Source organism: Dasypus novemcinctus, chromosome 27, assembly GCF_030445035.2.
Source record: "Dasypus novemcinctus isolate mDasNov1 chromosome 27, mDasNov1.1.hap2, whole genome shotgun sequence".
Lineage (NCBI taxonomy): Eukaryota > Metazoa > Chordata > Mammalia > Cingulata > Dasypodidae > Dasypus > Dasypus novemcinctus.
In genome coordinates, this window is record NC_080699.1 from 22,984,040 (window position 1) to 22,999,345 (window position 15,306).

A 15,306-nucleotide genomic window follows, 5' to 3' on the forward strand; every position below is an offset into this window, starting at 1 on the left:
CCTGCTAATAGTCTGATGATATTATCTTGTAATCTGTTACAAATGTTCCACCAGTGTAGTGTGGTGTGTTGATAGAGGGGTGTTGTGTGGGAAATTCTGCACATGTGTATGACTGCTTTGTAAGTTTACAACTTCTGTCATAAAAAATAAAAACACTCCAAATGTTAAGATAAGGACTATAGTCAGTAGTAAGATTTTGACAATATTCTTTCGTAATTTGTAACAAATGGTGGTGGGTTGATGTATGGGACCCCTGCATGATGTAATACATGCTTGCATTGTAAATTCACAACTTTTATTATACACTTATTGTTTATATACATTCTGGGGGCATTTTGGGGACTTGGAGTTATTCTGAATGATATTGCAGGGACAGATGCAGAACATTATATATCCTGCCATAACCCACTGAATGGACTGGGGAAGAGTTTAAACTACAGTATAAACTATAATCCATGCAGTGTAGCAGTGCTCCAAAATATATTAATCAAATGCAATGAATGTGCCACACTAATAAAAGAGGTTGTTGATGTGGGATGATTGGGGGGGGTGGGGGGGAGTGGGGTATATGGGAACCTCTTATATTTTTTAATGTAACATTTTGTGTGATCTATGTATCTTTTTAAAAAAAGACAATAAAAATTAATTAATAAAAAAGAAAAATAATAATAGGGCAGGTTGGGGGGAAAATACTTTGGTTAGTAGTAATATTTTGAGGATGCTCTTTAATCATTAGTTAAAAATGTTTCACAACAATGCAAAGTATTGATGGTAGGGTGAGGTATGAAGAGTCCTGTATGATGTTATGTATGTTTGTTTTTTAAGTTCACAAGTATTACTATACACTTATTGTTTATGTATGTGTATGTATAAGTGAGATACTTTAATAAATTAAAAAAAAAAAAGAGAGAGAGCAAGAAACAGAAGGAGAGGGAGCATTCCAAGCTCGGGAAATGGGATTTGTGGAACTCAGAAAAAGAAGCAATCTTTGACTTCCTGTAGAGCCTACAGTCATCCAAATTAAGACCCGCCCTTGACTCTCTGGGTTCCTTAGCTTTCCCATTACATGGTGATGTTCTCTCCTTTCTCTTCTGGGCTCATGCTGACTTCCAGCATCTGGTTCCTCAGGGTGGCTTTCTCTGACTCAAGCTTCCAGTTTATCTTTCTAAAGCCTCCAGTTATCCAAATTAAGACACAATCTGATTCAGTTGGGTCACACCTAAAAAACAACATCTTCAAGAAGTCCTGTTTACAACGGGTTCATACCCACAGGAATGTGGGTCAATCTTAAGATGTCTGTGTTGAATTACATAATTCAATCTGCCACACTGTTGAAGAAATATTTTTTGCCTAACTATTGAAGGAGTGCCCTAGTAAGGAAGTAGGGACAAGGGCCCACTAGCACCAGTTAGGCTCACATAACGATGCCAATGCCATGAGGCTTAAAACAGAAATCAGATTTACAGTTATACTTACATGCAATAAAGACAGGGAATGTGTATGTCTGTGTTAATAATCTGGGTTAATTTCATAACAGGTTTGTTCTAAAGGTTGGGTAATTAAATATAGGGGAAAAAAAAGAAATGGAAGCAAGTAAAGTATATACATTAGAGCAGAGAATGAGGCAGAGTGTCAGGTGATTTAAGGTTAGAGGGAAACAGATGTGACTCAACCAATTGTGCTCCCATCTACCATATAGGAGGTCCAGAGTTGGATCCCCAGGGCCTCCTGGTGAGGGTAAGCTGGCCCACGCGGCAAGCTGGCCCTTGCAGAGTGCCAGCCCACTTGGGAATGTGGCCCTGCGCAGGAGTGCCACCCTGAGTGGTAATGTTGCCCCACGCAGGAATGCTGGCCAAAGCAGAGAGCTGGTACAGCAAGATGCTCAACAAGAGACACAGAGGAGAGAAAAGAAGAAGACATAGCAGAATAGGGAGATGAGGTGGCACAAGAGAGTAATCGTCTCCCCCACTCCAGAAGGTCCCAGGATCGGTTGCTGGAGCCACCTAATGAGAATACAAGCAGACACAGAAGAACACAAAGTGAATAGACACAGAGAGCAGGCAACAGGGGCAACAGGGTCAGGGAGGAGAAATAAATAAAAAATAAATCTTAAAAAGAAAAAAAAATAGAGAAGATAGGGTCCTATAGAAGAGAAAACAAAAATTCAGGAAATGCTCAGGCTTACCTGTCTACTCCATCCCAACGATAACCAGGCCAGATATTGAATCTGTTGGGAGGAGGTGCTGGGCCATTGTAGCGAGGCCTCACTAATGAGAGGAGAGAGAAAAAAAAGAAGTTGGTTACCTATCTAATCTAATTCAGAGCTGGAGGGTAGGAGGAATATTCAATTGAACCTAAACTACCAGCCAAATACAGGAATTTTAAATTGTAAGGGGAAGTCTTCTTGGCACACAGCTATGTGTCATCACCCTAAAGATTTTCTTCACATAAGTTACCTCTATCTCTAACGGTTCCGAGAAGTCCCACCTTTCTTATTCTTGTTCTCCTTGGCCTTATTCTTCTTGATGAAGTTGGCCATGGGGTCCCCCTCCCTTTCTTGTTCTCTCAGCATCCGATCCAGGTCTTCATCATCAATATAGCGGGCCAGAGGCTTTTGCATTTCCTTCATTGCATCCTCCACATTTTGTTGCTGTTGACGGCTCTGGGCAAGCCTAGGCAAAAAAAACCAAGAGTGTACGATATTCTATTTAACACTTTAACTCCTACATGAAATGGACCACACTACATGTGGAGAACCCCCTTCTAACAGCCTAGGCCAAATAATGAAAAGGGCAGAATTCCCTGAACACCAACTGGAAGTGTAGAATATATTAATACTTTAGGAAAGAGAGTCGACACACTGAATTTCCTGATCCTGATATCAACTCGAAGGCAGAACAATGAACCAAGTGGTGGGCAGAGTAGGGGGACACGCGCCCCAGGCGCCGCGGTCCTCTTTTCCTCCAGGGCTCTCTTACCCTTTCCCCCACTGAGCATACAGCTCATCTCTCTCTGAGTCTTTCTCCGCTTTTCTCCTCTGCTCTAAACGTTCCAGTTTCAAGTTCCTCTTACGACCAGACTTGTCTCTAAAGACGGTTTCAGCATATTGGAATTCAGCTGCAAAGGAAAATTATATTTTTTAAGATAAATACCAGATAACAAAATCAGATATATTACTACTGATGAAAACAACCACTTGGGATTCTGATGCTGGATAAGAAATTTTGCAACTAGACCACACGTAGTTTCTACTGATCACTAGGTGTGTATATTAGCAAGAACTAACACTTTTCAAGAAAGAAAAGAATCATATGGATCCACTGAGAAGTTAAAATAATACATAATACCAGAGCTGAGAGAGCAATTAAAAGTTTAAAAGTAAAAAATGTAAATAAAAGCTATATGAGCCTAGATTGGTAGTGCACTTTCACATTTACCTCCAAACTCCATGGTTTCTTGGTCCCGTTTCTTGAGCTCCTGTTGTTCTCGTTGTATGTCAACTAACACCAAACCAGTTTTGGCCCCAGAAAACATGTGTGTAGCCTAGGCAAGGGAAAAGGGAGCATTCAACAGTCATGAGATGATTAGCAGGAGGCTTCCACAGGCACACACGGTTAGTGGCATTTTTGTCTAAATATCAGCAATAACCAAAAAGAAAATTCCTAGCTTCATATCCTCATTATTAAACACTGGATTCACAAAATAGAAAGAGAAGAAATAAAATTGAATTTCATGGACAATTAAAAGTATAATCAAGTTTAAGAGTAAATAGAAACCTGAATCAACAAGATGTTAAAGGGAGTGCTAAGCATCTGTGTTTCTGACTTTTCAGCATATAAACTGCAAACAAAGATCCATTCCCATTGCTCCTAGTATCAAGCTTTAAGCCTTCTGGTATAGACCCATACAGATAAAATATTGCATTTAAGACAGCAAACTGGGAAACGGACGTGACTCAACCAACTGGGCTACTGTCTACCATATATGAGGTCCAGGGTTCGATGCCAGGGCATCCTGGTTAGGGTAAGTTGGCCCACATGGCAAGCTGGCCCACGCAGAGTGCCAGCCCCATGGGAATGTCACCCAGCACAGGAGTGCTACCCAGCGTGGGAACGCCACCCAGCATAGGAAAGCCGCCTTGCGCAGGAGTGCCAGCTGACACAGAGAGCTGGCATAGCAAGAGGATGCACAAGAGACACAAAGGAGAGAAAATAAGAAGACATAACAGAACAAGGAGTTGAGGTGGCTCAAGAGAGTAATCAATCACCTCTCTCCCACTTCAGAAGATCCCAGGATCTATTCCCAGAGCTGCCTAATGAGAATACAAACAGACACAGAAGAACACACAGTGAACAGACACAGAGAGCAGACAACAGGGGGAACAGGGGGCGGGGTGGATGGGGAAAAATAAATAAAATATATCTTTTAAAAAAAAAGCAAACTCAAGCAAATCTAAGATCTTTAAATTGTGGATATCTTTCAGGATAATAACAGAACATACGACCCAACAAAAATTTTTTACAAATCTCTATGCTGCAGCAAGATAGCAAACTGACCCACAAATGGAGTATCCAATTATCCTGACACCCTTATGCAATGTATAATACTAGATTTGATTATTGACACATTTGCTATGGACTATACAAATACATAAAATGTCAAGGGCTCCAGCTGAAACAGAGATCTAACTTTGTTCTCAAGTCTCACTTCTTGGTTAGGGACAAGCTAGTCTACCCTGGCAGGACCACCTGACCTTCTGAGAAAGAATATGCCTGAGATATCTGCCTTGGAAGGAAACATGTACACCACAGGCCGCATCATTCTATTTCTTAACCAACTCACTAGAATCAGAGTCCTTATTACTATTAATATTGTGTTATTTACAACACAATGACCCAGGGTTTATGTAGTTTGTTGTTTTTTTTTTGCTAATTTGGGCTTTATCATAAATTGAAAACAAAACACTGACTACCCAGAAGACAGAATTTCTAAAGATATTTTTGTAAATTTTAACTATCTCTCTTTTAAGTTCTGGATACAGAGACCCTGCAGTTCAATTCAGCAATTATAATAATAATAAATCACCAATACTGACTTAGTGCTTATATTGTCCTAGAGACTGGACTAAGAGTTCTAGTTACACTTACTCATTTAACTCTCACAATAACTTTATGAAGTATTACGATGATCCACATTTCACACATGAAGAAGCTGAGGCTTAGTGCTACATCTCTTCCCTAAATCACACAGATAATAAGTGGCAGAACAGTTTTGATCAGTTTGACTCAAGGTCTGTGCTCCAAACTCCACTGTACAAACTACCATTTATTCATAAGAAAATAGGAAGTTTTCCTGGACTTACTAAAATTAGATTTATGGAACTAAGATACAGGAATCAGAAGACACTTTAGGAAATCTAGTATTTACAAGTCCATCGGGGTTGGGTTGTATCCAGTTCTGCGTTCAGAGAGGAAAGAATTCTAGAGCTCCTTTTAACTAAGATTTACTATACTACCAAGAGCTACCCCCTCCTCTGGTTTGGTTCTCTGGAACTTGTAGAAATCTAAAACAGAAGAGTCACACTAAGAAAAGGATACAGCTCCTGAAAAGCCGTACCTTCTGTCCAGGAGGCTGACTCTTTCGAGGTGGAGACAGATCGGAATCAGAAGATTTGGTCCTCTGTTTTCTCCTTGGTGGAGACAGGTCAGAATCAGAGTCCTTATGCCTGGGTCTATTGCGTGGAGGTGACAGATCTGAATCCGAATCCTGATGCCCTGGACTTGGTTTGAGTTTATGTTGTGAAGAAGAAAGATCTGAATCAGAGGCTTTCCGGCTGTCACCTGGGTAGGAAAAAGAATCTAAGGTGTGGGAAATGGACGTGGCTCAACTGACAGAGTGCCTCCCTACCATACGGAGGGTCCAGGGTTCAATACCTAGGGACTCATGACCTGTGTGGTAAGCTGGCCCACACGCAGTGCTGCCGCGCACAAGGAGTGCCGTGCCACACAGGGGCACCCCCACGTAGGGGTGCCCCACACACAAGGAGTGCGCCCCTCAAGGAGAGCTACCCCACGTGAAAAAAGTGCAGCCCACCCAGGAGTGGCGCCACACATGGAGAGCTGATGCAGCAAGATGACACAACAAAAAAGAGACAGAGTTTCCCAGTACCACCTGATAATGCAAGTGGATACAGAAGGACACACAGCAAATGGACAGAGAGAGCAGACAACGGGGGGGGGGGGGGGGGGGGAAGGGAGGGAGAGAAATAAAATAAATCTTAAAAAAAAAAAAAGAATCTAAGGTGTGACTCTGATGTCTCCTAGATGAAGCGCTAGATGAAGAGCCTAGAAATTAAGGAATAAATTCTTTACTCCTTAGTAGAATCTAAAACAAGAACTTACCAAGAAAGATTACACGTGTGGTACGCATACACTGCAAACTCAGGGCTCAACTACATAAAAAAGTGAATTTAAAAAAAAAAGACTAGAACACTGGCTGTAACACTAACAGTTACTGCCTCCAACTGACAGAATTTTATGGGACTCTTTTTATATATTTCTGTACTTTCTAAAGTTTCTGCAACAAACATGCAATACTTTTACACAGGGTGGGGAGAATAATAAAAGGTTATATAAAAACTTTTCTCCCTGCCACTGTCGTGTTTTAACTCTCCTGAGCCCAACCCCTCTTCATTTCCCTACAGTTCTCAAAATTTCTCCAAAGAAACTCCATTCTTACTTCTAAAGATCCTAAATGCCTAATAAAGCAAGTAAAAGGTACAAAAGAAAGCTTTTAGGGAGCAAATCCCTCTCATGGACAGTCATATGCTCACCTTGAGAATCATGCTGCTTATTTCCAAAATGGGATTTTTCTTGCCTTTTTTGTGGAGGAGGGAAGTCTAAGTCATACTCATATTTGCTGTTCTTTAAGAGGGAAGAATGAGAGGGTCCTGGCTCCTTCCAGTGTGGAGAAGCCTTGCTAGAGCCTCTTTCTGGGGCTTTGCTGCTTTTGGTTCTGGGCAGTGAATGAGGGACATGAGGAGCCAAATCCGGGGAGTCATGACGGGCCCCCCTCCTCAGTTGCGACGTGTCTAAGGAGTCAAGTGTCCTCCTGGATTGAGGTGTGTTAGGGGAGTTGTTACGGGCCCTCCTGGGTGGTGAAGCATCTGCGGAGTCGTGACGTACCCGCCGTGGGGGGGATGAATCTGGTGAATCATGATGGGCTTTCCTAGGAGATAGATCCAAAGAATTACGACGAGGCTTCTGGGAGGTAGAATGATCTGGTGAATCATGACGGAACCTCCTGGGTGGCGAAACATCAGAGGAGTCATGACGGATCCTCCTGGGAGGAGACGGATCTGGAGAATCATGACGGACCCTCCTGGGGGGAGACGGATCTGGAGAATCATGACGGGCCCTCCTGGGGGGAGACATATCTGGAGAATCATGACGGGCCCTCCTGGGGGGAGACGGATCTGGAGAATCATGACGGGCCCTCCTGGGGGGAGACAGATCTGGAGAATCATGACGGATCCTCCTAGGAGATGATGAATCTGGGGTATCATGACGAAAATGCCTATGTAAGGGTAGGTCTTCATTGTGCCCTAAACACAAATAGAGAAGAGTTAGATTCCCAAAGATGCTCTGTTCCCGCCTGGCACCCAAAGTTTCAAAACATCTCTAGCAGCATACATTCTCAAAACTGCTCAGAAAGCCCAAAGGTCTGCATAGCTCTTTTGCTTAGAGACAGTATACCAGCACTCATGAATATCTTAAGAATAATCACTTTTATTTACCTATCAAATCATAAGTTCGTAAAGCATTTTAAATACATTTTTCATATTACACCCTGTAAGGTAAGCAAGGCAGTATTCCTTTTTTACAGTCATGAAAATGGAGGCTCTGGGGAGCTTACCTAAGGTCACACAGCTAATAAGGTGAACAGGCAGGATAGAAGCCAAGGCTTCTAAGTCCCAATCCAATGTTCTTTACAAATTCTTATTAGTGCAGAGAGTTCCAAGTCAGAGACTTCCACCAATATTTAGCTTAACGTAATTTATAGTTGACAGTCATTCTACATTCAAAAGGCAAATTGCCTAAACCTGTGCCACACCAAAATGAAATGCTGCTAATTATTTAATCCATGTCATCATGTGCCTTGTTAGAGGGGGAAAAACTCACCAGAGAAAAAAGGATCAAGCATTTATTAATTACCTCTACATACCCAGTGTTTTACATATATAGTTTCATTTAAACCTCACAACATGCCCAGGAGGTAAATGTTATGATGCCCATAGATGGGATATACGAGGAAGCTGATACTCAAGACAGATTAAGTACTTTGTCAAAGTCATTGTGGTAGATTACAGCATGTTACCCACAAAAACATGTTCAAGTCCTAACACCCAGTCTTGTAGGTGTGAACTTATTTGTAAATGGAACCTTCAAAGATACTATTAAACTGAATCAGGGTGGGCCTTAATCTAGTATGACTGTAGTCTTTAAATGCAAAAGAATTTTGGACATGGGAATAGAAGCCACGGGAAGGGAGAGAGACAGACTGCCATGTGACAGAGGCAGAGACTGATTGCCAGGAAGTCCCCACCCGAATTCAGAGAAGGCACGGCCTGACAATACATTGATTTTAGACTTCTAGACTCCAAACCATGAGTCAATAATTTTCTGTTGTTTAAGCCAACCAGTCTGTGGTATTTGTCATAGCGGCCCTGGCAAACCAAGGCGGTCATATTGCTAGTAAGTGATGGGGGTGAGTATCCACATCCAGATGTTTGACTCCAGAATTCATGTGCCATCTTTAAAAATGTCTAGTTAAGGGAAGAGTTTGATATATTCAATGTTCAAAGGCATAACAGAATGAAATGTTTATAGCAATGTGGGACTTTTCCAAAATCCAAAATTCTTCCTCTCCCTCTAATCCTCGTCATTGAGCTTTGTGGCCCAAATACAAATAAAAGTTGGGTAGGACCCAATGAATACTTTTTAAATGGATGAACTAAACCAAGTCAACTCCTTCACTTTAGGAAATAGGCTTATCTAATTAGAATCAATTCTACAGGAAAACATTCTGATATGTGTGGGGGAACTGACAGTAAATCTAATCTATGAGGCTGATACAGTCCCTGATATTCACAAAAAGGAGATTAGTGAGGGAATCCATGAATGGGGTTGAGGCAGTGAGAATGAGATCGAAGGAAAAAGGACTCTATGTGCATATGTACGTGTGAGTATATGTATGCATATATGTATATGTGTATCTATCTAGCTATGTCAATCACTTCCTAGTCCTATAGATATGGAGACTAGAAGAATCCTTTTGGATAAAGGATTATGGAAAAGACTAGAAATAGGATAAGGTAGAAGACAAGAATGAAAAGATTCTAATCAAAGAATTAAGATCAAGAAAGTATAAATAACAAATTATTATTATAAACAATAATTCAATAAATAATAATTTATTAAAAATTAACTAAGGCAATGGTGATCACAAATCTGTAGCCAACTGTCACTCTTGTTAGGCACTTCTTTTCTGATCAGAATTGTATGATAATCAACCTTTTGGCACAGAGAATAACATAGGAAGACATATCTTGTTTAAGAACTAATCCTTTCACTCTCCACATGTGAAAAAGGAACAAGTATCAAGGATAAACTGGTGTTAATCAACTATCAAGAACCAAAATCCTTGTTAATAAAGGAATGAATACAGAGGATAAAAATCCAGCAAGCTGCCACTGGCCACAAAGATCCTGAAGGATGGCTGGGACCAGGCTGGGACTCCCTGGAACTAAGAATTTCTTAGTCTGCTTCCCTTAATAGGAAACCTACCTATCGAGTTCCTGGAAAAGGGGAAATAACTGCTAAGCTTCAAGAGATGATTTACCAAAGAGCAAGAGGCTATAAGAATCAAATGCCTATTAGCAATTCAACAATACAACAAATAATTTATTAAAGGCATTTACTAAGGCTAGGCTAGGCAGTAGGAATACCAAGGCAAATAAGTCTAGGTCTCTGCCCTCAAAATTACAATGCACTAGAAAAAAACAGACATGTCAAACAAATGCCTTTTATACAAGTGTAGCAATGAGAGCTGTAAAATACTATTGTTTTTAAAAAGCTTAGAGAAAGATTTACTAACACAAATTAAAAGGACAGAAAACATTGGTCCTTGAACTATACACAAGTCCCTTATTCTATGAGAAGACAGAGGTTGCTAAAGTCTCCAGACTCTGTCTGATTTTTGCAAACTCTTCCCAAAGTACTGCCTATGTTCCAAGTGCACTCCTACTCTAGGCCAGAGAAGTGTGGGTGCTTGAAGACTTCCAAATGAGTCCCTTCCTGACCTCAGTAACCCTAATACTGAAATACAAGGGAAAAAGTAATACCTGGTATCTCAGTTCCCACATCTTTCTACTTCTAAGGAAGTCCTGAAGTCTTTTTCTCACAATATTTTTGGGACAAATGACACCAAAACAAACTGCATTCCTCTAAGAGAAAGAAAAAAGGTGTCTCTATAACTGGGAAATTTAGATTTATCCTATTGTTGAACTCACCTCCCAGAAGCTTCCATTTGGCACTGGAACGAAAAACCTCCATCTGCTTTATCTCTTCTGGCCGCTCATCCACAAACTCAGCCACCTGTGGGAGTAAGGATGCAACATTGAGGAAATCCACAAGACCCAGCCAAGGAGAACTGCTGTCTCAAGAACCATTCCCATTCCTAATATACATGGTGCACCTATAGTCAAAGTGATTATGAAGAAACATGCAGTGGTCCTCAGTTATATTTGCAACATAAACATCGAATTGTTACTGGACTCATTTAATTATAGATCTTTCTCTGACTAATCAGTTTCCCTCCAAAGGTTATTTTCTTTCATTACAAACTTTTTTATTAACCTGCTAGGTACACAACTGCCACTTGTAAGTTAAAAGTTAAATTCCTTTTACACCTTCCTGGTCTTCTACATTCAGAGCAAAAGTATAGGCAGGCTCCCTGCCATGTTTATTACAAATGAAGGACTTTAGGCTCTTCATGAATCCTTTCTTGCTATAGGTGGTTGCAATGACGTTTTCTTGAATCCAACCAAAAGAAATCATTAAAATGTACATATAATCATAGAGCCTTCAAGGGATAAAATCACATTTCACACCATTCAAACTCCCAAACTAATCTTGAATCTTCTCCATAGTATACCTGATAAATATTCTCTTACCCAATCCCTCTCTATACAGTCTCACTGACAGGAAACTCACTATCTTACAAGGCAGTTCACTGCATTTTTGGACAGTGCTAGAAAAGTTCTTAATTTTATTAGATCATTATCTTCTACCTTCCTATAACTTTTTTTTTAGGAATACTAGGGATTGAAATCAGGACCTCATACATGGGAAGCAGACACTCAACCACTGAGCTACAGCCACACCCCAATGAAAACTGGTTTTCTTGTTTCTTCATTTGTTTGTTTGTTTTGTTTTTAGGAGGTACACGGATTGAAACCAGGACCTCGTACATAGGAAGCAGGCACTCAACCACTTGAGCTAGATCCGCGCCCTCTATAACTTCTTTCTATTGATCCTAGATCTGACCTCTGATACAAGTGATTTCCTTTGCACTTGACAGACTTTCAAAGATGGCTGATAGAACAACTTCTAGTAACACAATAGCAATTAACTGCAAGGCACTGTATTTTGCGATTTACTTATATTATTTCACTCAATCCTCACAAGAGCCTTGCTCCATACTACTGAAGAGCAAACTATGACTCACTGAGGTTAAGTAACGTTCTCACTGTCAGAAGCCAGCAAGTGGTAGAACTCGAATTAAAACACAGGTCATAATTCCCCTCCACTTCTTCTCTTCTGTTCCCTCATAATCCTACTATCCTTCCTCACATAACCTAGATTCGAGCTGGCTCACCAACAGGCTTGCTTCATGCAAGATGAAATGAAATCTATACCCCCATTTCTGACACTTAAGTATTTGTGTAACTTTTGACAAATTACTTTTTCTGAGTCTCAATTTCCTCGTTTGTGAAAATGGGATTCAAAGGATTGCTATGACGATTCAATGTGATAATTCACATAAACTTATCACAGTGCTTAGTACATGGTAAATGCTTGATAACTTGTACCTGTTAGTTATTCCTGTGCTGCCACTGATAATGTGCATTTTTGGACAATGCTAGAAAATTCTTAATTTTATTGGATCATTATCTACCTTCCCATAACATTTTTTTAGGAGGTACCAGTCATTGAAACTAGGACCTCATATAGGGGAAGCAGGCACTCAACCACCATTATTATTGGTGGTGGTGGTGAAGTCTTACAAAAACAAAAATGAATTCAATAACTAAGACATGTTTTACTCCGTATAGAGAGCAGTAGGGCTAAAACCTCCCTTTTATAGGCTTTGGGCAACTATAAAAGCAAAAGACAAAGTTAATAGATTTAACTGTAGAAAAATGTAAACATTTAAATGTCAGAAACAAAATGAAAAGGCAAATGACAAAACAGAAAAAAAATACTTATATAAACAGATGATATGTTCTTATTATATAAATACCAAATAAATCAATGGAAAAAAAAAAGATTAGCACTCCAATTTTCTAAAAAGGGGACAAAGAAGGAACAGTAAATTAACAAAATAGAAATGTCCAATGAATATAGAGAAAATTATTTATTGCACTACTGTTCAAAGAAATTGTTCACCTGCCAAGTTGGCATAAGTTTGCTGTGCTTTTCTTGTTAATAATGCTCTAGTACTGATGAAGAAAGAAGAGAAGTAACATTTTCATACACCTCTACTGAGAATGTAAATTAGTGCAAACTTTTAGAAAGGAAACTGGGAACATACCTCAAAAGAACCACACACTCAACCCATTAACTTCATTTCACGGGAACAAAGAAAAAAAAACAAATTCCTAAAATGATTTATGTACAAAATATTTATCAAAGCATTATGATATTTTAAAACTGGAAGCAATCTATGTGTCCAGTTATAACACAGATTCAATTTATATATATATGTATGCATATATATTGAACTACCATGTAACTATTAAAAATCAAATTCTCAAAGAAAATTTTAAGGTCTTACTAAAGTTTTCAGGACATATTATTAGTGAAAGGGCAGACTCCAAAACCACATGTATAGTATGATCTCAATTACGTTCAGAAAAAATAAATTAAAAATACAAGTATACATAGTCTGGGCAGAGAAAAAACTATAAAAGATATGTATCAAAATGCTACCAGTTTGGGAGCAGAAGTGGCTCGAGCAGTTGAGCACCTGCCTCCCAGATGGGAGATGCCAGGTTTGGTCCCTGGTGGCTGCTAAAAAAACAAAACAAAACAAAAAGAACAAGCAAAACAAACCAAAAAACCAACTCAGGGAAACCAATGTGGCTCAGTGGTTGAATCCCAGTTTTCCACATACATGTTCAATCCCCAGCCCCAGTATCTAAAAAAGAAAAGGAAAAAAAAAAAAATGGTACCAGTGATTATTCTAGATGGTCATAGTAAAAATGATTATTAGAGTCTTTTTAAAACTTCATGCTTTCTTATAATTTCCAGATATTCTATAATATATATATATATATATATATATATATATTCCTTTGATTTTTAAAATGTTATATTAGATTGGGTATGAGTGATCTGTTCTGATAAAACTAAATTTACTCTTTATGATCACTATTTCCCTTCTAATTACTAATAAATCATCTCTTAAATGTGCTACCTCCCCTACGTGCTAACAGCACTTAGTGCATATGGGAACTACACCACCAACATTTATCATATTGTTAAAATTCAACCTCCCTTCCATGACCTCTAAAGTCATGGATATCACATTCTATTAATCTATCCAGCTCCAGTACTTATGCAAGAGTATATAATTTTAAAGCTTAGTTGAATCAATCAATAAAAGGGGCAAATAAAAAGTTACTCATTTTGTGTGATTCATGTATCTTTTAAAAAAAGATAATAATAAAAAAATAAAAAGTTATTCATAACTGAACCTGAACATAGTTTTTAAACTACAGTCCAATGAACGTATCCTAATCATGGTTCTACCATTGATGTCAAGAAGTCCTGCTGCTCTCTGTGATTAATTCTCATTAATAGACCAATGTGACCCTCCAAAACAGAGAAGTCAGTGTACAGGTATCTCAAAGAAGACTATTTTAAACAGTTCTTTGGAAAATGTCATCCCTTCTCTGGCCTCAGATTTCCCCCAGACAAATTCCATCCTCTACTCGGAGTAAAGACTGAGAGGCTTGCATCATTTCAAAGTCCTGACAGACCAAAAAGACACAGACCAAAAAGGCACATACCACAGGCATATCTCCATCATCTTCCTCTTCTTCCTTTTCTGGTTTAGTAGTGGAAATAGCTGTCCAGCTCACATCATCATCCACAATTCTCATTCTAAATGTGAGAAATAAAAAGATCATCCTCAGAAAATGGCATAAAACACTAAATCATTGATTTTAGGACAAAGTTCAACATTTTACAAGATCCTGCAGTCTTTGCGTACGTGGCCAACTTAATCTCACACCATTGCCCCCTCAGTTCACTAACTCGCTGGTCAGACTTTGGATTCTGGAATAAGTCAAATTTCTTACTGCCTCTGTTTTCAAATACGCAGTTCCCTCTGCCTGATCTACTCTGACTCATTCTTCAAGTCCTAGCATAAATATAACTTTCTTGGCATAGTTACCTTGACTGCTCTTCGTCCCAAGACTAAGATCCTCTGTTACACACTCTCAGAAAACCTTCCTTGCATTTATCACAAAGGAAATGTATCAATTAGTTCTGTAATTAGTTGTTTAAAGCCTGAATCCCCATTAAACTGTAAAATCCATCAGAATAGGGGCTAAGTCTTTCTTGTTCATGGAGGCATCCTCAATACCCTACAGTTAACTGCAATATGTTTGCTATACGATGAACTGTGGATGAGCCCAAATAGTAATGACAGCTGCCATTATGTTAAATGATGGCTGCCATTATGTTAACTATTAGTTAAAAAGTCAGAGACACTTTATACAACACCTCTAATCACAACAATCGTTTAATATGAGTGGTATTATTCTCTATTATTCTCATTTTATGGGTAAAGAAATTGAGGTCAAAAGAAATTTAACTATTTTGCCCACAGTCACAATGCCTAAAAGGGACATAACTAGGATTCAAACTCTCATCAGTGTTGCTCCAAAGCACAAGATTTTTCACTATACCGCCCTGCCTCCAAAGAATCCATCCAAATCAGAAGGGCAGAAAGAGAGAA

At 39.2% G+C, this 15,306-nt stretch overlaps 1 protein-coding gene across 1 annotated transcript in view; it reads right to left on the reverse strand.

Moving 5' to 3' along the window:
* BUD13 (BUD13 homolog) overlaps positions 1-15,306 on the reverse strand; it is a 32,898-nt gene that overhangs the window by 16,775 nt on the left and 817 nt on the right. The window contains exons 2-9 of the mRNA XM_004465989.4: positions 14,354-14,447; positions 10,571-10,655; positions 6,833-7,603; positions 5,617-5,840; positions 3,438-3,543; positions 2,979-3,117; positions 2,488-2,672; positions 2,186-2,267 (exon numbers count right to left, since the gene is read on the reverse strand). Coding sequence (XP_004466046.2) covers positions 2,186-2,267; positions 2,488-2,672; positions 2,979-3,117; positions 3,438-3,543; positions 5,617-5,840; positions 6,833-7,603; positions 10,571-10,655; positions 14,354-14,447 — 1,686 coding nt within the window. The remainder of the gene's footprint in view (positions 1-2,185; positions 2,268-2,487; positions 2,673-2,978; positions 3,118-3,437; positions 3,544-5,616; positions 5,841-6,832; positions 7,604-10,570; positions 10,656-14,353; positions 14,448-15,306) is intronic.